We start from the raw sequence: 25,345 nt of genomic DNA, 5'->3' as shown, positions 1-25,345 counted from the left end.
ATTTATTTGACCTAATAAGTCAATATAAACACTTATATATTAGTTTTCCTTAAAAAAATTATATTTGCTTTTAAAGATCCAAAAATTTGTCCCATGGGGAGTTTTGCTTTTTGAGGGATTGCTGATTTATAACACACATCAGAAATGCTCCTTTCTCTTCTGTTGAAAGTGAAACAAACAGACCTTCAAGATTTTTGTTCCACAGGTTTCTGGCGAGGAGTTATTTGAGGTCTACGTACTTTGGATTTCAACATGCCAAAATTTTAAAGATCAACAAACAGAAGATATTTTTCTGTAGAAGGTTTTATTCTTAGATTTGTGGAGGGGAGAGCTTACCTAATAAGTTTCAGGTGTCTCAGATGCTTCTAGGTTTTTACCCACACTTCTCTTGTTTAGCTCCAGGTATTTCAACCTTAGGATAAACAAACAAACAAAATTCCACTTTCACTGTATCTATTCTCTGTAATACAGGGAAGAAGTGTGCATTTATTGCTATAACTTCTTAGGGTGTACCCAAATTTATATCTAGTTTTATTCATAAGAATTCTAGAACACGTAAAGATGATAAGTAACAACATTCTCATAAAAGAAGTTTAGGTTTTGTTTTGGGGTCTTTTGTTTTGTTTGGGGTTTTTTCCTGTTTTACCTTAAGGCATTATCACATTTTTGCTAAAGGAGTGTCTTTGGGAGATAGTATGATTAATTGAACCATCATTTACCATTATTAGAAAAATAAATCATATACAAAAGTGAAAAGAAAGCTTCCATGTGAGTTCCTGTCTCATTCCTGGTAAGCAAGGGGTTAACCTGATGTCTTCATCCATTTCCACTCTAACTGGGAAGGATGGGGGAAAATCATTTCAGTAACAGAATAAAAATTGCTAGCCTATAGATGCCTGAGGCAAAAAGAAAAGAAATGAATTCTCTTGCGAGCTTGGTTAGTGAGGGGGAAAACCTGACTTCATGTCATTGTTTAATGTGCCAGTATTGAACAGTGATCTCTAGAAAGGTGTATGGATCCAGAGAAGAGGTCTGTCTGCCCAGGTCTCCTGCACTGAGGTCACTAGGCAGTTTCTGGACACTCTTCTTTCAGGTTGTGCTGAACCTGGGGTCAGTGCAGGTTAACAACTCATCACGGTGTTTACGGGCACAAAGGGGAACCCTCTCTGGTACACTGGGTAAAGTTTTCCTCTTTCCTCCTTAGAAGTCCATGTCATTACTTCATCTCTTCAGCAAAAGAGAGTTCTTAGCTAAATAAATATTTCCTATTTTGTAAGTGGTAAGGAAATAGACTTGATCTGGGATATTTTTCTCAAAAACTGAAAAAAGTGAGATGCTTCCTAAATGGAGAACTTGACAATTAAAGAACTTCTTATAATTAAATTCTTTTTAAAAATTATTCAAATCCACTGTTATATAAATACTTACTACATGCCCCTTTTCAAAACTCACCCTGGAGTACTTTATTTTCCAATAATAACTTGTGAAATTCTCCTTAGGCTGGGTATATTCATGGAATTGGCATTGTTAAGGTGTCAAGAGAAATAAGAATTACTCGTTTTGTAGTTGTGAAACATTAGTGAACTTCCAAATCAGTAGTTCAACTAGAAAAGAACCTGAGTTCATTCGGAGGGTTATTTGTCATTATATTTGGACTGTCATCTGTTCCTTTGCTCTTGCTATTAAAAAAAAACAACTACCAATTCTGCAAAAATATATGACAATAAGTCTTGGAGTTTATGTATTTAATTATTTCTAATAAGTTTTGGATGATCTCCGTAGATTGCTTTCATTAAACATAGAAGAACAAATTGGCAATTAGCTAACAGATAATAGCTATTTTTCAGCTGTAATTTCATTAAAGATTATTTCATTCTTCCACTCTACCTTTTAAGAAGAGGTGAACTCTCTAGAATTAGCACCATTATTCTTTCAAAAAAGATAGCAAAATTTGTTTCATTTTTTTGAGCAGGTTTAAATTATAGCATTTTTCAGGCTTCCCAGGTAGCTCAGTGGTAAAGAATCTGCCTGTCAATGCAGGGAACCCAAGGGGCGCAAAAGTCTTGGGTTCAATCCCTGGTTGAGACGATCCCCTGGAATAGGAAATGGCAACCCACTCCAGGAATCTTGCCTGGGAAATCCCATGGACAGAGGAGCCTGGTGGGCTACGGTCTATGGAGTCACAAAGAGTTGGACATGACTGAGCATGCATGCATAGCATTTTTCTTAGGAAGTCCAAGACAATCCTATCCTTAAGTTTAAATCTGACTTGACCATTGTTTGATTGAGAAATAGGCAATATGTTTCCTAAAAAATCTTCCCTAAAATTGCTTTCTTTAATTAAAACAAAATTTTAATTGACATACAGTTGCTGTACAATATATACGTTACAGGTGTACAATCCAGTTATTTACAGTTTTTAAAAGGTTATATTCCATTTATAGTTATTATAAAATATTGACTGAGTTCCATGTGTCATACAATATGTCCTTATTAGTTGTTAGCAGAATTGTTATTATCTTACTTCAGTCACTGGAGCATTATCCATAGAAATGTGGTTATTACTGGAACATCGATTATATAATATTATTTAATAGTATTAGCATAACCTAAAAATATGTAAACATTACAATGCAGATCTTAAGATTTTTATGAAACTTAGAAAATGTAGTTTCGTAGAATGATTGCTTTCATTGTTGCTGATTCTTTTAGGTCTTTTTTATTGCATACTACAACAAGAAATTTTCAAGTTTTTGTGGCATATAATTCCATGACCCCACAGAAAGTACGAAAATGGTAGTTTTTTAATCCATTATTCCATTCAAAATTCTGTTTTTCAAATCTGAAGACAGAAGGATTAATACAAAAAGATTCATTTTGAGTGCCTGGAAAAACACTCTAAAATCAACATTTGGCAATTTATAATTTAATTGATCAATGAAATGGATCTATCACAGCTATCTCGGCAATTCCTTCACTCTTTTTATAAACAATATTATTTATTTTTAATTATAAAATGATATTTCATTAGGAAAACATAATTAAAAACAACTTCATACACCTGGAATTAATAGAATAAATCAACTATGACATGAAAGTGAAGTGAAAGTCTCTCAGTCGTGTCCAACTCTGCGACACGTACACATCTCTTTGTGACACTCTTTGGACTGTACAGTCCATGGAATTCTTCAGAATACAAGGTAGTCTTTCCCTTCTCCAAGGGATCTTCCCAACCCAGGGATCAAACTCGGGTCTCCTGCATTGCAGGCAATTCTTTACCAACTGAGCTATCAGGGAAGCCTCAAAAATCAACTATACTTCAATTAAAAAAAAAACTTTATAAAGAAAGAAAAAATTCTTAAACTTAAAAAAAAAAAATTTGGATTGGGGTATAGTTGATTAACAATGCTGTGATAGTTTCAGGTGAACAGTGAAGGGACTCAGCCATACATATATGTGTATCCTTTCTCCCCCAAACTCCCCTCCCATCCAGACTGGCACAGAGCATTAGGGAGAATTTCCTGTGCTATACAGTAGGTCCTTGTTGGTTATCCATTTTAAATATCACTGCTTACTCTCGATTCTTAGGTAGATTTCCATGTTCAGGACAGACTGGGGAGTCAGCACCCAAGGTTTATCTCAGGCTTTTTCATTCTTTTTCTAGAAAGTTCTGGTATATTTGGAGAAATTTCTCTACAGTCTACATGGGATCATAGATAGAAAAACTTTTATTTCAATTGGAAAAAAGCTCCAATTTGATGCACAGTTGTAATAATAATGATGAGGAACTTTGTAGCTATTTATTCTAAAAGAATTAAAGTATGTTATATATGCATATTATGTTTTAGTTATCATTTCATAATACAATATAAAGTGAAACCTCATTAGTTGGGTTGACATAGAGAAAACAGAATTAGTAAAAAGGATGAATTTTAATATTTTTAAATAATTGTGGTAATAAATTATGGGTAATATTTATGAGTAAATATCTACTTCTCTCTAATCTCTTGCTGCATTGCTTTCAGTTCAGTTCAGTTCAGTCACTCAGTCATGTCCGACTCTTTGCGACCCCATGAATTGCAACACGCCAGGCCTCCCTGTCCATCACCAACTCCCGGAGTTCACTCAAACTCATGTCGGTGGTGATGCCATCCAGCCATCTCATCCTCTGTTGTCCCCTTCTCCTCCTGCCCCCGATCCCTCCCAGCATCAGGGTCTTTTCCAATGAGTCAACTCTTCGCATGAGGTGGCCAAAGTATTGGAGCTTCAGCTCTAGCATCGCTTTAGGAGTATCCAATTCTTTGGGACGCCATGGACTGTAGCCTGCCAGGCTCCTCTGTTCATGGGATTCTCCAGGCAAGAATCCTGGGTTGCCATGCCCTCTTCCAGGGGATCTTCCCAACCCAGGGATTGAATTCTAGTCTCTTATGTCTCCTGCATTGTCAGGAGGGTTCTTTCCTGCTAGTGCCTCTCTGATCTCAGCCCTATGTAAAATATAGTACAAAACAGCAATGTATTTCTGTTATTTTCCAGAAGATGCAGAATCTCAAAGTTATTTGTGTGTGTATTTAAATCACAGCTTCTCAGGCCTGCTTACATGAATAGAAAAGACATATGTGCAGTTGGAGGAACCCTGTGTAAACTGGTAATTCTTAAAATGTCTTGTCTTGAGTTGATCCTACGTTTTCGTTTTTCTTTTCTTTCCCCTCCCCACTGAAAATCCAAGTTCACTCCAGCCGTATGCTGACCTCATTCAGTATCAGACCAGGTCAATTCCTCACAGTTCCAAGGGGCACTTAAATACAAAACTGGAAAAGCTTGTCCACGGCTCTCATTTTTCAGACGAGGAAACTGAGGCCAGTACAAAGGGGCTAACCAAACGGACCTGCAGTTATGCCCCAACCCTCCTCCCTGTGTCTGGCAGCTCAAGAACCAGGTAGACTGACTCACCTAGCTATCTTCAAACATAAACGAGGCTGAAGGAAAAGAGTCAGATCTTCCCTTGCCATAACCACCCCAGTGAGAGAGTAAAGATAAATTATAAACACAAAGAATAAAATAAAGTGCTTGCTTTTGGGAGGAGAGTTCTCTGTTGAAGGAACCCTGGGAAATGACAATTGAAATTCCTAAATATTCATTCAGACATTCTCATTTATTTTTCCTTCCTCAACTTAGGAAACTTGTGTTTTGTTTCTTTTTAGTTTCTTTGGGGGTTCTTTTGTTTGTTTTTATTTTACTTTTATTGGAGTATAGTTGATTTATAATGTGTTAGTTTCAGGTATACAGCAAACTGAATCAGGTATTTTTTAAAAATCCACTTTTTTTTCTTTTTAGATTCTTTTCCAGTATAGATCATTACAGAGTATTGAGTAGAGTTTCCTGTGCTATACAAAAGTTATTTAATATTTAGTAGTGTGTATATGTCAATCCCAATCTCCAGTTTGTTTCTCCCCCTACCCCATCCCCTAGTAACCATACATTTGTAGAAAATTTGTATTTTGTTTCTAATTCATAGTGGCAGAAATGGTTTTAAATATATTAATTAAAATGTCTAAAGCAGACTCTAAAAGTAAGGTCTTTTTAATAGAAGCTACTTCTGTGATCTGCTGGAAGACTTGACTGCTGTAACATTCCCCAGTTAGAGGACTCAAAGCCGTGGAAAAGTGGGTCTACTCAAGTGTGTTTCTCAAGAGCAGCGGACTTTGAGAAGCTCCTAGACACTTGGGTACTTTCCATAGTGCTTGGATGGGGGAAATCACTCTGAGAACTAATTTTATGTGTCACAAGTGGTTTCTCAGCCTTTCATTAAAAGAGCCAGAGAAAACGATAGTGAAGGACAGGGAAGCCTGGCGTGCAGCAGTCCACAGGGTCAGCAAAGAGGGGAACATGCCTGAGCAACTAAACAACAACAGCAAAGAGAATGTGGGGGAGACTGAGGTCTCATCCAACCCGCAACACCGTGGGGTGGAAACCAGGGCTGCTGGCTCTCAAGAGATGCTTAGACCTTCAAAGATTCCAACAACCCCCAAGGAACCAAAGCAACGAGGCAGGACCTGTAGTTTCTGTTACAAACCTGGCTCCATATTTCTTCTTTGTTGTTACTTCTGAGAACTAGAAGAAAAACATAACTGAGGCCAGGAACTGACTCACCACTGATGGGAACTCATTATTTAAACTAGAAGATGGCTTCCAAATTGATATCTTGGGTGGTTTGGTTTTGTTTTAAAATCTGTATGCAGTATTTCAAAATAAACCTGTTTGTTTGCTGTTGTTCAGTCACTAAGTCATGTCCAACTCTTTGCGACCCCACGGACTATAGCATGCCAGGCTTCCCTGTCCTCCACTATCTGCCAGAATTTGCTCAAACTCATGTCCACTGAGTTGGTGACACCATCTAACCATCTCATTCTCGGCTGCTCCCTTCTCCTTTTGCCTTCAATCTTTCCCAGCATCAGGGTCTTTTCCAGTGAGTCAGCTCTTCACATCATATGGCCAAAGCACTGGCGCTTCAGCTTCAGCATCAGTCCTTCCCAGAAATTCACGGTTGATTTCCTTTAGGATTGACTGGTTTGATCTCCTTGCAGTCCAAGGGGCTCTCAAGAGTCTTCTCCAGCACTACAATTTGAAAGCATCGATTATTCAGCACTCAGTCACTATTTGAGACTACCCCTCAATCACTTTGCAGTTCTGTTTTGAAGTCATGGGCTGGTAAACATAAAACCTCTTGTTCTAATACATGTTGCCTGTACGAATTTCATAGAACATAAGGATGTTGGAAAAGAAAGGGTCAAGAGATTCTTTAGTAGTATTCTTTCAGAGTCGAGGAAGCCAAAGCATATTGTATAGGCTGTGCCATCAGTGGCTGGTAAACTTAAGTGGAAACAAGGGATGCATGAGGTACACCGGTAGCTCATCCGTGGCTGTGAAAATGCATTAGTGGCAATGACAGCGGCCCCTAACCTTTGCAGCTTAGTTCTTTTCACTGTGTATGTGTGTGTCCTTATGACACAGCCAATCAAGTGATGCTGTAATAAAATTCTGAACTTCACTTCAGCACAGCTCGGAGGGAAAACATGAGTCCAGAAAGATGCATTACTTAATGGCCTTTGCTAATAGCAGGTTATAAACAGGGCTCGCTTGAGCACAAGCTGAATAGCAGCAAAACTGCTCTTCAGAGGGAATTGTGTTTGAGTGGTCACCCTTGAACTGCACAGTCTAATACAGTAGCCACTAGCCTTGTGACATTTGAGGGCTTGAAACACAGCTAGACTGAACTGAGATACACTGTGAATACAAAATACATAAGGAATTTGAAAACTTACTAAAAGAAAAATAATGTAAAATATCTTATGAACGATGTTAATATTGATTACATGTTGAAATTGTTTGGGCTGACACAGAATAACTGTACAAAAAAGATCTTCACGACCCGGATAATCATGATGGTGTGATCACTCACCTAGAGCCAGACATCCTGGAATGTGAAGTCAAGTGGGCCTTAGAAATCATCACTACGAATAAAGCTAGTGGAGGTGATGGAATTCCAGTTGAGCTATTTCAAATCCTGAAAGACGATGCTGTGAAAGTGCTGCACTCAATATGCCAGCACATTTGGAAAACTCAGCAGTGGCCACAGGACTGGAAAAGGTCAGTTTTCATTGCAATCCCAAAGAAAGGCAATGCCAAAGAATGCTCAAACTACCGCACAATTGCACTCATCTCACACGCTAGTAAAGTAATGCTCAAAATTCTCCAAGCCAGGCTTCAGCAATATGTGAACTGTGAAATTCCAGATGTTTAAGCTGGCTTTAGAAAAGGCAGAGGAACCAGGGATCAATTGCCAACATCTGCTGGATCATGGAAAAAGCAAGAGAGTTCCAGAAAAACATGTATTTCTGCTTTATTGACTATGCCAAAGCCTTTGACTGTGTGGATCACAATAAACTGTGGAAAATTCTGAAAGAGATGGGAATACCAGACCACCTGACCTGCCTCTTGAGAAACTTGTATGCAGGTCAGGAAGCAACAGTTAGAACTGGACATGGAACAACAAACTGGTTCCAAATAGGAAAAGGAGTATGTCAAGGCTGTATATTGTCACCCTGCTTGTTTAACTTATATGCAGAGTACATCATGAGAAACGCTGGGCTGGAAGAAGCACAAGCTGGAATCAAGATTGCCGGGAGAAATAACAATAGCCTCAGATATGCAGATGACACCATCCTTAGGGCAGAAAGTGAAGAGGAACTAAAAAGCCTCTTGACGAAAGTGAAAGTGGAGAGTGAAAAAGTTGGCTTAAAGCTCAACATTCAGAAAACGAATATCATGGTATCTAGGCCCATCACTTCATGGGAAATAGATGGGGAAACAGTGGAAACAGTGTCAGACTTTATTTTTTTGGGCTCCAAAATCCCTGCAGATGGTATTGCAGCCATGAAATTAAAAGACGCTTACTCCTTGGAAGGAAAGTTATGACCAACCTAGATAGCATATTGAAAAGCAGAGACATTACTTTGCCAACAAAGGTCCATCTAGTCAAGGCTATGGTTTTTCCAATGGTCATGTATGGATGTAAGAGTTGGACTGTGAAGAAAGCTGAGTGCTGAAGAACTGATGCTTTTGAACTGTGGTATTGGAGAAGACTCTTGAGAGTCCCTTGGACAGCAAGGAGATCCAACCAGTCCATTCTGAAGGAGATCAGCCCTGGGTGTTCTTTGGAAGGAATGATGCTAAAGCTGAAACTCCAGTGCTTTGGCCACCTGATGCAAAGAGTTGACTCATTGGAAAAGACTCTGATTCTGGGAGGGATTGGGAGCAGGAGGAGAAGGGGATGACAGAGGATGAGATGGTTGGATGGCATCACCGACTTGAAGGACATGAATTTGAGTGAACTCCGGGAGATGGTGATGGATAGGGAGGCCTGTTGTGCTGCAATTCATGGGGTCGCAAAGAGTTGGACACGACTGAGCAACTGAACTAAACTGAACTGAAGTTAAATTTATTATTAAAATTACTTTCACCCATTTCTCTTTACTTTTTTCATGTGGTTATTAGAAAATTCTACATTCCATATATGGCTCATATTACATTTCTAGTGGACAGTGCTGCTCTAGAATAAGAGAGATGCCCACAGGATTTAAAGGCAAATTGTCAAGAACTAGTAAAGAAAAAAAAAAAAAGAACTAGTAAAGAAGTTTGAATGACAATGACATGATGATGTGACTCTTGCAAGGTGGTTGAACTGGCTGGCTATGACTGACAATCTAGGGGCAAACTGGCCAATAACTGCATCTCAGTTTCTTCATCTGTAAAATGAACGGAATAATGGTGGACTGTTTACTGCTAGAAAGCTAAATGGAATAATGCACGTAAAGACTTTAGTGTGAGGTTTGATGCACTGATCAAAGGGAGCTTCAATAATCATGATTGCCTTGGGCAACTCCAGCTACTGTAACAAAATACTATAGACTGGGTGGCTTACACAACAGAAAATTATTTCTTACAGTTCTGGCCGCTGGAAGTCCATGATCAGAATGCCAGCATGGTTGGGTTCTGGTGAGAACTTTCTTCCTGGCTTGTATTAATACTTGGCTGCCTTCTTGCTGTGTGCTTATATGACAGGGAGAGGGACAGAGAAAGGCTCCAGTCTCTGCTTACAAGGGCACTAAGTGCATCGTGAGCACCCCACCCACATGACCTCATTTAAACCCCATGACCTCCTAAAGGCCTCGCCTGTTAAGACCATCACATTAGGCTTTAGGGCTTCAACATATGAGTTTGGTGGCAGAGCAGACGCAGACATTCAGTCCATCACATTCATTTCAGAAGTCCAATCGGAGAGAGATTTCACATCAATTTGCAATTTGTTTACAAACACCTTTTCGACACTGCATCCTAGTGGGTGCTGGGCACTGTTTTTGCTGGATACTGAGCAGCTGGCCTTGCCAACTCTGAGTGCAGTCCTTGAACCAGGAGCAGCAGCATCACAGAGAGCTTGCTGGGAATACAGGACCTCAGTCACCACCCCACCCCCAAACCTACTGAATCGGAGTCTGCACTTGACCTGGTCCCCAGGGGCTTGGGGTACACATTGCTTACACGGGGCTGTCTAGGATTTGAAGAGGAGGGAACCTCCCTGGCAAAGTGTTCAGACCTTAGTGGTTATGTGTTTGTGTGGGGCTGAGGGTGAAATCAGAAGAGAATGAGACAGTTACAGGGTTGGCTTGAGAGAGGCCAATACGAGACATCCTTGTCCTCCCAAGATCCAGAACCAACTGTGAGGCAGGAAAACAAGTGGAGTAGACAGAGGTCAAACTATCAGCCTTATCACAGACAGGACTTTGGGAGAACAGGGACTCAGGTATGTGGCTTCCTGCCTCTGAACCCCAGAAACAGAGGCTCATAAGGACGCAGGCAGTATCTCCCCAAAACAATAAGAGGAGGGGAAGGCGTGCTTGGTGTGCTGCTTTCCTATTGCGGCCAAACTAGCAAATTAGCACCAACTTCGCAGCTTACGCAACACTTGTTCCTCCTGCTTATTCTACCAGCATCTTGTCCTGTCCATTCCAAGATGATTGCTGACGTCCACCTCCAACCTATCGTCACTGGTCCTGACTGCTCCTAATGGCTCGAGGGCGGGAAATGAGGGAAGATCCCTCCCTCTCCCTCACTTCAGTCCCTCCTTTTGTGTCCCCATTTTTTTCACCTAAATGCTCACGAGTCTTGCTTGGCAAGGTGATAGCTCATCTGCTCCTTCTCTACTCCGTCTAATTCACCTATCCACCTCTGATAGATTTATTCTCCTAAAATACATCTCCACCGTGTTATTTCCCAGATTTCCAGGCTCTGAGAGAACCCGCTGCCCTCACACTGAAGTTCAGGTTGCTTTAGATTGTGTAAGCTGCCTCTGACCTGTCTGTGTTTGTGTCTGCCTACAAACTGCCACACCTACTGCGACAAATTGTGTCACCTACAAGCTGCCACACCCCAACCTGATCCCCAACTTACACCCCAACTATTCTGAGTCTGTGTCATAACTTCATCCGTGCCTCTCTCATGCTCATCCTTCTGCTTGGAAAGGCTTCTCTCCCAACCCCCCAGGCACCCCCAAGCCTTACTGACCACCTGGTGAAAATCTACACGACCTCCAAGAGTCAAATCAATATCATCTCTAACCAAGAAGTGGGTCTTTTCAAAGCCCACCAGGTGGTGTCAATTCCTATGCGTCCTTCCTCCAGCTTCCTGGACTTTACACACGTGTTCATCAGCAGCTTGATACTCCACGGCTCCCACTTATTGGCCAAAGGGACCTTGACTCGCTCTCAAACTTTGTAGATGGCCAAAAATAACCTCGGGATATGAATCCTAAATACTTGGTGATTCTGCTCAGCAAAGAATTTCAGGGCTGTTTTCTGATAGAGACCTTGAGACAAGGGAGGATAAAAGTCAAAGATGAGATCAGAGTTTAATCATTCAGAAGGCTAAAAAGGACACTGATAAAAATACATAGTTGTGGTCAAAAAGAAACATAGCTCATCACGTATGTAGATCCAGATGTGGGGATGAGAATGCGCGCGTGTCCACAGAGATCAAGAGTGAAGTAACTTTGGGCAGATTTCCTAAATTCTCCAACTGTAAGCTTTCTGGTCTGTAAAATGGGAATGGGAATGGTGTTGTTGGAAGGAATAAATCGGGCAAGGTAGTCAGCTCTCACTGCTGTGAATACCCAGGACCTGTCTTCTCTTACAGTTCAGGTTCTAGCATCATTAACAACTCCTTGGGCAAATCATTTCAAATTCCTACAGGTGTGACTTCAGGTACAGACACCCGCCTCCTCTCTCTCCCCTCTAACCCCCCAATTAATGATGCATGCTGTCTCCTTGAAGTTACTGACACAGGACAAACAAAAAAAGCTCTCAACAGACCGCTGCACACCTTTCAAAATCCTCTCACTTCTGCCCTTGTTTTTAGGTTAAAAAAAAAAAAAATCTTGGCTCTTCTCTCAGAATCACTGAAATATTAGGTGTGTAGACAAAACACTTGCCTTTCCACTCTGCTTCTCCTATTTCTGTCTCAGACATGGAAAGGCTTCTCAGGGTCTCAGGAGAGAATTTCCAGGGTGGTTAATTCTGTTAGGTCTCTTTAGCATAAACTCAGCTGTCTGGTCAATCTTACTGCTGTGAATTTCCCCTGACCCCCACACCTATTAAAACTAAATTTACTAACTTCAGGGTGTATTTGTTATTTTCTGCCTTAGCATTCATAATTAGTGCAAATAACACTTTCTCTGCTCTGTTTTAAAAAAAATTAATCGAGTCACTTTATGTACTTGTAAACCACAATTTTGTGTGTATGTGTCTTTAAGAAGGCTCTTTTGAGAATTTTGTTGTTGTTTAGTTGCTAAGTCATGTCCAGCTCTTTGCAACCCTAAGGACTCTAGCTGTCAGGCTCTTCTGTCCATGGGATTTCCCAGGCAAGAATATTTTAGCGGATTACAATTTCCTTCTCCAGGGTATGTTCCTAAACCAGGGATCGAACCCACGTCTCCTGCATTGGCAGGTGGATTCTTTAAAGCTGAGCCACCAGGGAAGCCTCCTTTGAGACTATACATACTTAATTCCTTTCATTTTTCATCACAGGGCAGTCCTTCAGAACCCCTTATTATTTAAGTTGCCCTTTTCGGTTAGCAAAACCATAAAACTAAGGAGCTGAAAATCTTGTTCTCCTGCCTATTTAAACAGCATCTGGAAATCTGAAATAATTACCTCCTGTCTTAAGGTTTTATTTAAGCAATATTATACTAATATTGTGCAGTGGAGTTGAAAGCTCTAGGTCTGCAGTATTTGAAATGTTCAGATCTTAAGGCTTTGAAAAATGCTGTTTCCTCCATGTTAATCACTCAGTTCTGACCATTATCCATAACAAGGCTGATGAAATAATTTCAAATTCAGAACATTATACATAGATATTCAAGGGAAAGAGAAATAGCTTCATATGGCTTTACTTAATGGATTTACCTGTGACTTTACCTGTAACTGTACATGCAGGAGTATATAGTAAGTGATCCATATGTGGAAATTATCATGAAAATTATTTTCAGTAACAACTGATATCATCTGTCACTTTAAGAATGAAAGCTTTCAGTATAAGCAATCTGCCCTCCTAGCAAAGGGAAAGAAAGGAAATCAAGTGGGAAGAAAATACTTCTAAAATATCTCATCATTGGAAGTAAATGATTATAATGTTTGTCTACTAGTTTCTTTTAGAAGACATATTCCAAATTGTTATCTTTATCACTTTGAAAACTATTCATATTTTTACTTTTTTGCATTTAGCTTCTAGTATGTCACAGATTTTTTAATGTTTTTATATTAAGTTAGGGTTTGGGAGCTTTTGTTGTTTGTTTTTCCTTACATATAATAGTTTTTTTTTAATTTAATTTTTATTCTACATTGGTGTATAGTTGATTTACAATGTTGTGTTAGTTTCAGGTATACAGCAAAGTGATTCAGTTACACATTCGCATATATCCATTCTTTTTCAGGTTCTTTTCCCGTATAGGTTATTACAGAATATTGACTAGAGTTCCATATGCTATACAGTAGGTTCCTATTGATTATCTATTTTGTATCTTATAGTGTGTATGTGTTAATCCCAAACTCCTAATTTATACCCCCTCACCTTTCCCCTTTGGGTTTGGTTTTCACTTTGAATTGTGATCCATCCCTACATTACCCAAATGTATTAACATTCATGAAATAAATCACATTTGCATCCCATACAGAGCTTAAAAGAGGTGATTCTATGAATGATAAAGACTTCAGTATTAGCTAGTAATGGGAGACATTGGTAGAAGGTACCTAAAAACCATATGCATATGTAACAGTTCATTTTTTAATATGATGATTTACTATTTTATTTTTGACCCAAAGCTGGAGAATATGCTATAAAAATCTCCAGTGCTAGAAAGTGTGAGAGGCAACAAGCTCCCAAAAAAATGAGAGAGGGGATTTAGTTTTCACACTGGCATTGGTTCCAACTACAATTAATCAACTTCAGTAAATGTGGTGTTTGCTGTCAATATATTCACACAATTATTTTTATTTTCCTATTTTCTACTCTTTCAGAATGTGTTCACGGAATGAATCCATCTAGAGACGTTCACGGTATGTTAGATTCCATATTATATTCTTTACATGCATATTCACATGTGCATATATATGACATTTTATCCATGTATCTCTATTAACCCAAATAATCAAGACTCTTTTTTTTTTTTGCTGATTCAAAAATATTTAAAAGCTGTTTTCCATATTGTAAATGTCAAACATATAAAACATTCCAATGAAACCTTAAATGATACCCTCGGTTCTACAGCGTTTACCACAGGTGCGTTGTGCTGTTATTAAATGACTCTATACAACTCTCTCTCTCTAAACAAACAAAAAAAAAGCTTGGCTTCTATGTGTTATAACTTTATTACTTTTGCTGTAGCAGTGCTAATGTAAAATTTTTATGAGCAAAATGCTTACTAAGCATCCTTAACTTTTAAAAAGATTAATTTAAATTCTTTCTCAGTTTGTTACTTGTGAGTTGTAAATTGATTTACAAAGTTAGTGAAATAGTCATATATCAACCACAGGATCCCATGGAAACATTCACACAGAGGAAGAATGTAGTGAAAAAACGAAGGAATCTGGTCCCCCAAAGTAATTATATTTCAAAAGTGAAATCATCTCAAATCCACAGGGAGAAAGGGATGTTTGATTATTTAAATTCCAATGTTGAAAACCGGACAATGTGTATTATACATACATTTACATGTATGTTAGTCTCCATTAAAATTGTTCTCATTACCTGTGCCATTAGTACCAACTAATGTGGTCCACCTCTAGCAAAATACATTCTCTGCTTTTTATTTTCATTAAAATGGTCACTGAAAACAGAAATAATTCTTTTAGAAATGTTGCATTTTTAGGAATGTAATTTTAGAAATATATTACAGAGGGGATTTTAAGAGAATGGTTGAGATTCTTATTTTTGAGAGCGTTTTGAAAGAGTAAAAAATGTGTAATATTTAAATGTTGAGACCCCCATCATTATATATTTACTTAAAGTTGTAGAAAAAAAATGTCAATAAGCTGTTTTCCAGTGAAATTGTTTTATTTTCCCCTTCCAGCTAAGTAAATACTGATTTTTCAATTCACTGTGAGAACTCACATTTCATTCAATCAACTAGGAGCCTTTTGGAAATTTCCCCCATGCAGCAAATTTGGAAGAAGCTGTCAGAGAGCATCCATCCGCCCAACATATTGCTTCGCTGTAATTTTTGCACTGTGTTATGACAAAAGCAAATATTAGTATTATTCCAGGGGAACACTACGAGTGTATACAGAAATGTTTCCTTTCCTTTTCTCTTAGAGAAGCAAGGGAAGGGAAATTCTATATAGCCCCTTAAATGAGCGCTCCTGGTGGAAAAAGAGTACATCCAACTCCATACGCTATATGTACAAAGCCCTTTAGATTAAGGGGTTCGCGATACCCTCTTAGTTGAGTCCCAGGCTGCCAGCTTTCCATTCATTTTAGTTCCTCGATAAGGAGGGGCGGTGTGTTTTATTGCTGGGTTTCAAGCGTGCACCCCGTTAGCGCAGTTACAGCCTGCGCAAGGTCCTGAGAACCCCAAATGCCCGGCGGCCCCACTCAAATAAAATCAGCAGCAGCTTTCCCTGCTGCTACTGTCCTTGTTGGAGTTCGAACTCGGGCTTTACTGGTTGAGATTCTGAGCTAAACAGCGTCTGAACCGGGTGCATCTATCGCTAATCCTCTTCTCTTACTAAGGAAACGGGATCCCCACCTGGAAGACCGCGTTGCGTGGGGCACCCGCGGCCCTTCGCACGGTTGAGGGTTTCAGGCAAACGGTCGCAGCCCCAGAGGAGCTTTCTCTGAGCTTTCCGAGCAGGCGGCTTATCCCCCACCCCCCGACCGCTACATCCTCCGAGGCAGAGCCCATTTTTGCCTCCACCACACTCTTGAGTCCCCCCACACCCGGTCCTAGGGGGTCTATGGGGATGCACTTGATCGGCTCCTGAGGAAATACACTCGAGCCCAAGCAGAAAGATTTCACTCAGCCCGAACTCGCCTCTAGAGCGGGCAGCGTCGAGCCCGGGCGCAGAAGAGAGACTGTGTGGCCCCGGGGCTCCGGCGCAGACGGGGTGTGTGTGGCGGGGCGGGGGGCTGGGGGTTGTCTGGGGATTGTCTGGGGACTGCTCGCTATTTGGGATCGCTCGGCCCGGGTGGAGAGAAGACTGTTGTGGGAGGGGGGGTCTTTACACCTGCAATGTTTGAAATGAGGCTTCTTCAAAAATCACTTTTAAAGAAAAATACAAGGGCGTTTTCTGAGACTCCCCTCAACCCTCAGACCCATTAAACAAAATACAGCTGAATATTGGAAGTTCCGGAATGTCCCAGGTTTCTCGGAGCGAGAGGAGCGAGGGGACGGGCGCACCAGGCGAGATGCGGGGCAGGAAGCAGGGGGCCTGCCGCAGGGAGCCCGGGACGCCCCCAGCCCCTACTGCTTGGGACCAGTCGATGGTGGGGACGGCCAAGGGATTTCGGGAAAAAAAAGACCCCGATACGCGCGGGTCGGGACAGCCGGGACCCCTGCCCGAAGGTTCCCCTGCTGCCCTCCCGGCCGTTGGGATAGCGGGGCGGGGGGCGGAACGGGGCCGCGCAGGCAGGATCCGGTCGCCGTTTCTCCTTTCGCTTCTTCCCCAGCTGAAGTTCCTACCGGAGACCCAAAAGCCGCCAGAAGGACGGAGCTACAGCCGCGCCGTCGGGGGCGTTCCCCGGCGCGCGGGCCGGCCGCCGGGCGCCTGCTGCCCCCTGGCGCCCGCGCCGAGCCGCCCGGCCTCTCAGGGCCTGGGGCGAGGGAAGCGGCCGCGGCGCCCGGAAAGGCCTCCGTGGGCTGGCCCGCCACGGCCCCCGCCTCTGGCAGGCCCCTTGGCCCTGGAGCCCTGGGGAAGCCGGAGCGGCGACGGCGGCAGCGGTCCGGCACCCCTAAATCGCGCATCGGCAGGGGGAACCAAGGCGGGGAGTGGGAAGGGAGGGTCCCCCACCCGGGGGCGGGGGCGGGCGAAGCACCCCGGCCCAGGGCGAAGTCGACGTGGAGGGCTCCGTGCCAGGCGAGGGGGGGAGTGGATGAGCGCCCTCCCCCCGAGGGAGGGACCCAGTGGACTCCTCGCGGAGTGTAGCTGGGAGAGCCCCGCGGCCGGGCGGTGGCGTGCGGTGGGGGGATCCGGGGCCCCTCTAAGCTCCGCGAAAATGCCCGCGGCGCCGCTGGGACGGGAGCGGGGAGCATGTTCCCGCCCGCGCGCAGAGCCGGGGTGGCTTCAGCTCCCGGGGCGGCTGGCGCGCGCGCGCGCGCGGGCGGGGAGCGGAGCCCAGGGGCCGTTTCCGGGGAGCTGGAGGTGGGTGCGGGGCGCGAACGACCTGGGCCCCGCGGGGGAACCCCGCCCGGAGGCTTTCCAGTCGCTTGTTCTTGGTGTGTGTTTGGGGGGGGGGGGTTCTGAACTACGGAACTCCTTCGCTCGCCGCTAAGCTCAACTCCACCTGAGCGAGGCGCGCCTCGTCAAGACGCAGCGAAAAACACCAAGAAAGCAAACCCAGAAAGAAAACTCAACACAAAAAGCAGGTCGTGGAGACCAACCACCGTCTGGTCTCAGTAAATGAATCAGCGCCACTTCGCCGCGGCTGCCAACCGGCGCCGAGCGGCTCCCCGGGCTGGGCCCTCGGCCCTTCCCGGCCCCCTCGCGGCGAATCCCATCCATGCCGGGAAAGTGGAGGCCTTGGGGCCCCGCGGCCCCCAGGTCTCGGGAGCCTAGCGGCGGCCGCTTCATCTATCTCCACGGCTCTCGGATGCTTCTCTCCGACAGACTCTGATCCCGGACCATTTGCGGCTCAGCGCGCGGCCCCAGTCCCTCCAGGCCAACCGGCCTTCTGCTCCACCTCCTGGGTCTCCGAACCACGGCCGCCCCTGGCGCGGCCGCTCACGGCAGCCCCCCGGGGCGGGCGGGCTGACTGCCGGCCGCGCAAGCCCGCGAGTGTGCAAAGCCGCCGCCGTCCGCACCGGAATGGCGGTCTCGAGCGAATGCGGGAGCGTGTGGGTGCCGGTATGTAGATGCGGGGAGCGCGGCGTGGCCTCCGCACTGGCTGGCGGCGGACTCTCCACCCTGGCCGCGTACAGTAGCGCGCGGCGGCGGCGGGGGCGCGCGGGCCAATTCCAGGAGCCCGCGGCACCGAGCCGCGCCCTGCCTGATACCGGAAAGGCCTGTGATTGGCCGGCAACCGCCCCTATGCAAACGAGCTGAGGGAATGGAATTCCTCGGGCCGGGCTTACAGTAAAAGCACGTTCATTTCCAGGCACTCTCATTCATAGAGCCAGCGGGCGCAGGCGGGACGAGCGCCCCGCGGCCGGACCCAGCCAGGGCACCACGCTGCCCGGCCCTGAGCCGGCAGGCATCTCTTGCTGGGGATACTGGGGACGCCAGAAGAAAGTCAGTCTTTGCCGTTTTTTATAGAACCGCGTTGGAACTTCGATTTTGATTTGTGTGTGGGGGAGGATTTTGTTGTTGTTTTTGCCTTTTCCTACTTTTGAATGAACTGGTTTCTTGGCTGGATGGTTCCATTTCTTTCCTGGGTGTGAACTTTTCTCCGGTTGTGTCCTTTGAAAACAGCGGGAGAGAGTGCGCCGGGCTTCGTGGCGAGTGGTGAAGTGGCGCGTGTGCGTGGCAGAGTGTGCGTGCTTGTGTAACTCGAGCCGCCCCGTCTGTTGCGATCTGCGCTGCGGAGCCTTTCTCGCCAGGGCTCGCTCCACCTGCTGCGGTTCCGCGGTGAGTGTGGGTAAATTGGCGCGTCCGGGCAGTTCACCCGGCCGGCGCTGGGGCGACGTTGGAGGAAGCTCGTCTCGCTACTGCCCAAGTCGGGGCTGACTCACCGGAGTCGATGTAGACGGCGGCTGGCTCCCGAGGAGTGCGTGCCTGCGTGCGTCTGACTCCGCTGCAGCTCACCTCCCACCAAACCACAGGATCAGCCACAAACTTAACCAACATCCCCAAACCCGAGTTCTCAGATGTGGAGAGCTGAACCCTGAATATCATCGACTTGGATTTTTTTTTTTTAAGATCTGCTTTTTCTTTGATAAAGCTTGAATTTTCTGAACTGAGCATTTTGGCAGAATTTATTGAAAACATGACAAGTCCTTCTAGCCCAGCCCTTCAACTACTGAAGCTGATTCTCAAGGCTACTTAGAGAAGAAAAAAAAAAAAGTGCAGCGAACATTAATGGGTTTCTGTTGTGTTTAAATTCTCTACAGATTGTATTGTAAATATTTTATGAAGTAGAGCATATGTGTATGTTTATATATATGTGCACATACATTAGAAGCAGGACCTTTTGGAAGTCTCAGCTCTCGCTTTTGAGGACCGAAGCCAGTTTTGCATGAATAAAAAGTGGCGCCGTATTTGAAGACACTCGTATATTTTCTGTTGTGTTTGGACTTTAGACAAAACTCACCTGGGGGGAAAAAAAAAAAAGAAGAAGAACTGACAGGCAATTAACTACTGGAACGTCCAAATCCTATATTTGCTGGTCCTTCTGCTCTCCGCATAAATAGTTTAGGAAGTGTATGGGAATTTTTGCCTCCGGGTACTGTAACAGCCAAAGACTGAAACTTCAAATTCTCAAAGCAAAACTCAGAAGATAGGGTCCCTTGGCCCTTGACTTTGGATTCTGGTCGCCCACTTTTCAAAGCACTAAGCGGTCGGTGCCCGGGTCTGAGCTGAGGCCGACTGGCAGAACTAGAACTTTTTCCGCCTTCCTGGACTGTTTGTAACTTAGTCTCCCCCTCTCCCCCAGCCACCTTGCAGCAATAAAGGTCCCTGAACTTGTATGTTGGTCTCCCGGGAGCTGCTTGCTGAAGATCCGCGCCCCTGTCGCCGTTTGGTAGGAGCTGTTTGCAGGGTCCTAACTCAATCGGCTTGTTGTGATGCGTATCCCTGTAGATGCCAGCACGAGCCGCCGCTTCACGCCGCCTTCCACCGCGCTGAGCCCGGGCAAGATGAGCGAGGCGCTGCCGCTGGGCGCCCCGGACGCCGGCGCCGCCCTAGCCGGCAAGCTGAGGAGCGGCGACCGCAGCATGGTGGAGGTGCTGGCCGACCACCCGGGCGAGCTGGTGCGCACCGACAGCCCCAACTTCCTCTGCTCCGTGCTGCCCACGCACTGGCGCTGCAACAAGACCCTGCCCATCGCTTTCAAGGTAACTCGGGCCGGAGCGGGTGGCGGGAGGACAAGCAGAGGCCGGTCGATCGCCGGGGCGATCGGGGAGGGCCGTGGCCAGGCAGGCGGGGCCGGGTTCTAGAAAGGGGCCGGCGCGGAGGCCCGTGGTCCATCCCTCTGCTCTGCGCACACGGGGGATGCTGCGTTGCCGTGGCTACCCTCGGTTGGGCTGGGGGCGGGGGGGCAATGGTGGAGGGGTCCCGCTTCAGTAGGCCGCCGCGGCCTCCGGGGGATGGTTAAAAAAATTCAGGGTGCCCCCCCCAAAGACGTCCACGGAGGGCCGGCGGGACCTCCTCCCCGGGCATCGGTCCTTCGCTTTGATCCAAAGTAGGAAAAGTTATAACCCGGCCGGAACCCAGCCCTTCTGAGGAAGGCATCAGGAAATAAAATCGAGATACTTTGATATAACTTTGGATCCAGGAAAAGAAACTTGACAAGGAAAACTCTCATGGCTTTTCCCCACGTCCACCCCCTCTTTAACTGCACTGTAGAAATTAGCAAGTTCACAGTCCACGGCGGACTCTGTTAAATTTGCAAAAGTTTTCGGAGGGGTGTTTTTGGTGGTGGTTGTTTTGTTTTGAGCTTCTAGCCTATTCCTGCCAGAAGCCGCAAGTAGCGAATCCTGTTTCTTTTCTGGGAACCCTCCTGAACGTTATCGCCGGCTCACCTAGCTTGAAGCCCCGGGTCAGCTAAAGGAGGCCAGGCGGGCTGCCGTGAGCCTGGGGGCTCATCCGCCTGCTTTGCTGTTTGAGGGGAGGGGGGCGGCGACGTAGACCAGGAAACTTCAGCCTTTTAGCTTCAGAGGTCCGCGTTCACTTTTCACCCCTCATCTTGCGCTAGCTTTCAGCTGTCTTGAAAAACCTTGGCCTTCAAAGGGGCTATATAAACAACCCTGGGCGTTTTTAAACAACCGTCCCACCACCCCTGGCAGCAAACAGAAGATGTTTCATTTCTGCGGTAGGGATTCAGTTCTTCTGTCTTGGGTGGGTTGAAGAAGGGGCAGCTTTTTAAATACAATCAGTGCTGTCATTTCCTGTTCTTTTAAAGGGGCTAAGGCAGGCAAGGGGTGGGGGGGTGGAAGCTATAAAGATCAGCTATTCTTTTTTTCCTTAAAAAAAAAATAAAATAAAATCTGGCTACATAATTGTCCTCTTTAAGGGGAGATTAAAGTTTTTTGTGGTTCCAAGCCTGGGATAGATTTTTAGCTAGTTACAATGAATAAATGTTCACTTTTTAAAACACAAGTTAACTATCAGAGTTCTTTATTTTTAAGCTTTAGACACCTTCCAAATTTAGATTATGGTTTTTCAAACAAACAAACAAGCAAAAAGTGCAGTTGGCTGCCTGTATAGAGTTGCCTCAATTTTCTGAAAGAAGGAGTTTTTGAAGAGGATAGAAAGGACGATGAGTCTGAGCAGCTGCTGGACTCTTTCCTGTCTCTTCCTCCACCTCTGTAGATTTGGGTTGGGAGCCCATTTCAATTTTAAATCACTCTAATCCCTGTATATAAACAGACTCAGCGGGCAGACCTCCTCGGCTCTGACAGGGATGGGCCCCGGGTCACTTGCAGATAAGTGCAGAGGGGAGGAGACAGGCTGATAATCAACACGAGGGTCCTTTAAACCAGGTGCTACAGACTCACCACGGGAGTGTGAGTTCTCCGAGATCTGTGGCTTCCTTTGGGCTAAGTCATAGTCTCCTCGACTAGGGAACCCACACCCCAAATACTAACTGATTAAGAAAGAATCTGAAGGAGTTAGGGCCAGGTCATTTCTCAAGCCACCCCATGAAAGTATTTCCTTCAAAAAGAATGGAAAAAAAGGGGGAAAAATCAGGTAAATTGCTTTCCTGAGCCATAAGGGAATTCCCTTTAGCAGAAATCTTAATAACCCTAGAGATTTCCTTTTTAAGATGACTTTTGACAATTCACTGTTTTAAAAAGATGTGTTTTACTGAGTGATAGTTTCTAGGTTCAAGATCAAGGTATAAACCTCTTGAAAAAAGTTCAAGTGGGTTTTGACAACTTTGGGGGCAAAGGAAAGGACAGTAGAGGAATCAGACCGCTTGGTGAACCATCTGTCGCCACTCCAGTCCCCAGGAAGGGGGGCCTCTTTCTAAAGGAGACCTGCTCACCGCCTAACGGAAGAAGCAGACAAAACTGCCAGTGAGGGACCAAGCACAAAGATTAGGGATAAAGCAAGCTAAACTTTTGTGTCCCTGACTCCACTCTGTACTCATCTTGCACTACCTACCTCCCAAGCACTTTCTATAGAAATTACTACTTTAGAATTTGGATTTTATGTAAGCCCCAGACAACCTCTTTAAGAAGGTAAGCACTAAAGAATTACTAAGATCTTCCATACTAAGGAGGAGAAAATGTAAAACCATGATAAAGTCTGATGGTATTGATGAGAAGGAGCACTAAAATGATTCTTTAAGCATCTTCTGAATATGTGTAAATCCTCTGCTTTAATCTTTGAAACTAAAGGGAGATTTAAAGGTGTGAGTTTTCCTTAAAATAGATGAAAACCATCCTAATTGCTTATCCTGGGCCCTAAAATATCCTCCATGCCCCGGCGTCTCTGATGAAATTGCCTTTAGTTTTTAGCCTAGGAGAAATCCCTATTTTACTACAGAGAAAAGTCTTAAATTTGCTACCTGTTACTCATTAATTACCGAAGCAGTCAAAAAAGCTGTTTGGATGACTTAGGATGTGTTTTGTTAAGACTGTAATATTAAAGTTTATTTGGGCTCTGGTACACCACAGTGCGAAGGCATAAACATGCCTTCAGCAAGTTGAGAGGCCTTGGACGCTGATAGTAGTATTCTTTTCATAAGAAAGAAAGAAGTAACGTTTCTGTCGGTGAGATCATGGTCTCCTAGCTATGCAGTAAATGTCATCTTAGCTGAATGCTAAGTTCCACCCCGCAGCTTTCTTTAAAACAATGGAAATTTAAGGAATTTGAAATAAATGAATTGTGACTATAATTTCAGCCTAACTAGAGTTGGTTTAAAATGCCAGTTTCAGCCGTGAACAGGCTGACCAAGAGCAGTGTGGGGAGGTCTGTAATATAGAAGAGGTTTGATATTTTGCCCAACTTCCTGATACTTTAAAAAGAGAAGTTAAAAAAAAAAAAGAGAGAGATATCCTTTGGCCAGCAAGTCTCTTCTTGTCTGTTTGGTCTGTGTTAAAATGTAAACGTTTGTGTTTCTTTACCTATTGTTTATAGCTTTTCATTCTAGTTCTTTCTTTTATTCTGTTTGAAGTTAGATTTTTAAAAAAAATTCTCTGCATATTGCCTATCAGTGATATAATCTATATCAAATTAACAGAAATGTTAGTTTTTAAGTTAAAAATATTTTTCTAGTCTAAGAATGCTTGCTAACAATTAGATGATATTCTTTATTAATGTAGTTTTCTTGGATTTAATTCTTTCCCTTCTCCTCACCAAGAAAAATCTATAAAAGGCCAAGTAAATGATCTTTGAGCCCCGAAATATCTTTGACTCCTGCTTCAGTTTGAAAAAAGGGAAAAGGAGTTAAACTCCTAATTTCTTTAGTCTTGAATTCCAGCATCAACAACTTTTTCTTGTTTAGCCACCATAATTATTTTACTCTGTATTTTTGTTTGGTGACTGCCTCATGAATTTGCCACATTACTGATGAGGATATTTTGGAAAGATGAGTGAGGTTCAGACATGGAGCACTGTGAGAGGGGCCAGTGGGAGGAAGGTGATTTAGAATACATTTTGGTAGTTATAAAACAAGATTTATTTATTTTAAGCTCTTTAACCAACAATGAGTTATTCAGTCTGAAAACCATGCAGTTGATCCGGTCCCTGTATACTTACTTACTGAATGTGGAATTAAAACAGAGACGCCAGGTCATCACAGGGAGATGGGGATGAGGAAGTAAAAATATGTTTTCAAGGAGGACATTTCAACATTGTGAGCTAATTTTACAGAGGGAAGTGAAAACAGTTGAGGGGGGGGAACAGACTGGGGGTGGATTTTTAAGAGACTGAAAAGAGCAGAATAAAGCAAGTCTATTTCATGGCAATAGAAAAAATGGTAACAAGAACATAACTGATCAAGGAGATTTATTTCAATAATGGTTTTGAAACAAAAGGGAATTGTCATATTACTGCTCTTAATTTAACAGCAACAAACACACTTATAATGGGCTCTAACTACCTAATTAGAGGGTGCTTGGGGAAGAAATAGCTGTGCCTTTAAATTTCCTTTATAGAAAACACGTCCAACATTTGGATGGAAAGGACTGGAAAGAAAGCTAAGAGTGCAAGTTGGATAAAATAGGTGAGGAAGGTGCCTGCCGGTTGCTATAAGAATTGAGTCTCCTGGTACAGTCCTGGGGTCAGAAGGATGCCTACCTCTTATAGTGAGTCGGTTCAATTTCCCCATCATAGTCCTTAGAATCCAACAGCTGAAGCACCCTAGGAAATAAAAGGAATAAATGGTCAAGTGGATAACACGAGAAAGGGTGATAACTAAGCAGGCAATGAAGATGAGAATTTAGAGAAACGTGGCTTTTCTGTCATTCACGGGGGCCTATGGCAGCCTTATATGCAGACAGAAAAAGAGGACTGAAATATAGGTGTTACCCCTGCAAAAATTATGTGTCAACTATCAGGTAAAAATGGGGAAGTGGAAAACAGGAGGAGGAATAACCACTGTGGAATGCTTTATTAACACAACTCAAAAATAAAACCCTATACCCACTAGCAGTCACTCCTGATTCCTCTCTCCCTCAGCCCCTGACAACCAGTCTTCTATTTTCTATCTCTGTGGATGTGCACATTTTAGATTATTCATATAAATGGAATCATACAATATGTGTACCTCTTGTGAATAGCTTCTTTCACGTAATGTACTGTTTCAGTGGTTCATCTATGTTGTAGCATGTATCAGAACTTTATTCCCTTTCATGATGAGATAATATCAATTGTATGGATCTATCACAGTTTTAAAGTCCATCATCAGTTTATGGACATTG

The 25,345-nt window shown here is 43.9% G+C and overlaps 1 protein-coding gene across 2 annotated transcripts in view; it reads left to right on the top strand.

The window, feature by feature from the left end:
- Positions 1–25,345, top strand: part of RUNX1 (RUNX family transcription factor 1) — a 266,395-nt gene that overhangs the window by 153,044 nt on the left and 88,006 nt on the right. The window contains exons 3-4 of one of the 2 annotated variants that reach the window (XM_068975391.1): positions 14,127–14,165; positions 20,058–20,311. In XM_068975391.1, coding sequence (XP_068831492.1) covers positions 14,127–14,165; positions 20,058–20,311 — 293 coding nt within the window. Of the gene's footprint in view, positions 1–14,126; positions 14,166–20,041; positions 20,312–25,345 lie in introns of those variants that run through there. The other variant, XM_068975402.1, reaches the window with a different exon arrangement.

The sequence above is a fragment of the Capricornis sumatraensis genome, chromosome 1, assembly GCF_032405125.1.
Source record: "Capricornis sumatraensis isolate serow.1 chromosome 1, serow.2, whole genome shotgun sequence".
NCBI lineage: Eukaryota > Metazoa > Chordata > Mammalia > Artiodactyla > Bovidae > Capricornis > Capricornis sumatraensis.
Note: the sequence above shows the minus strand (reverse complement) of the source record. Positions and strands in the feature narration are given on the sequence as shown.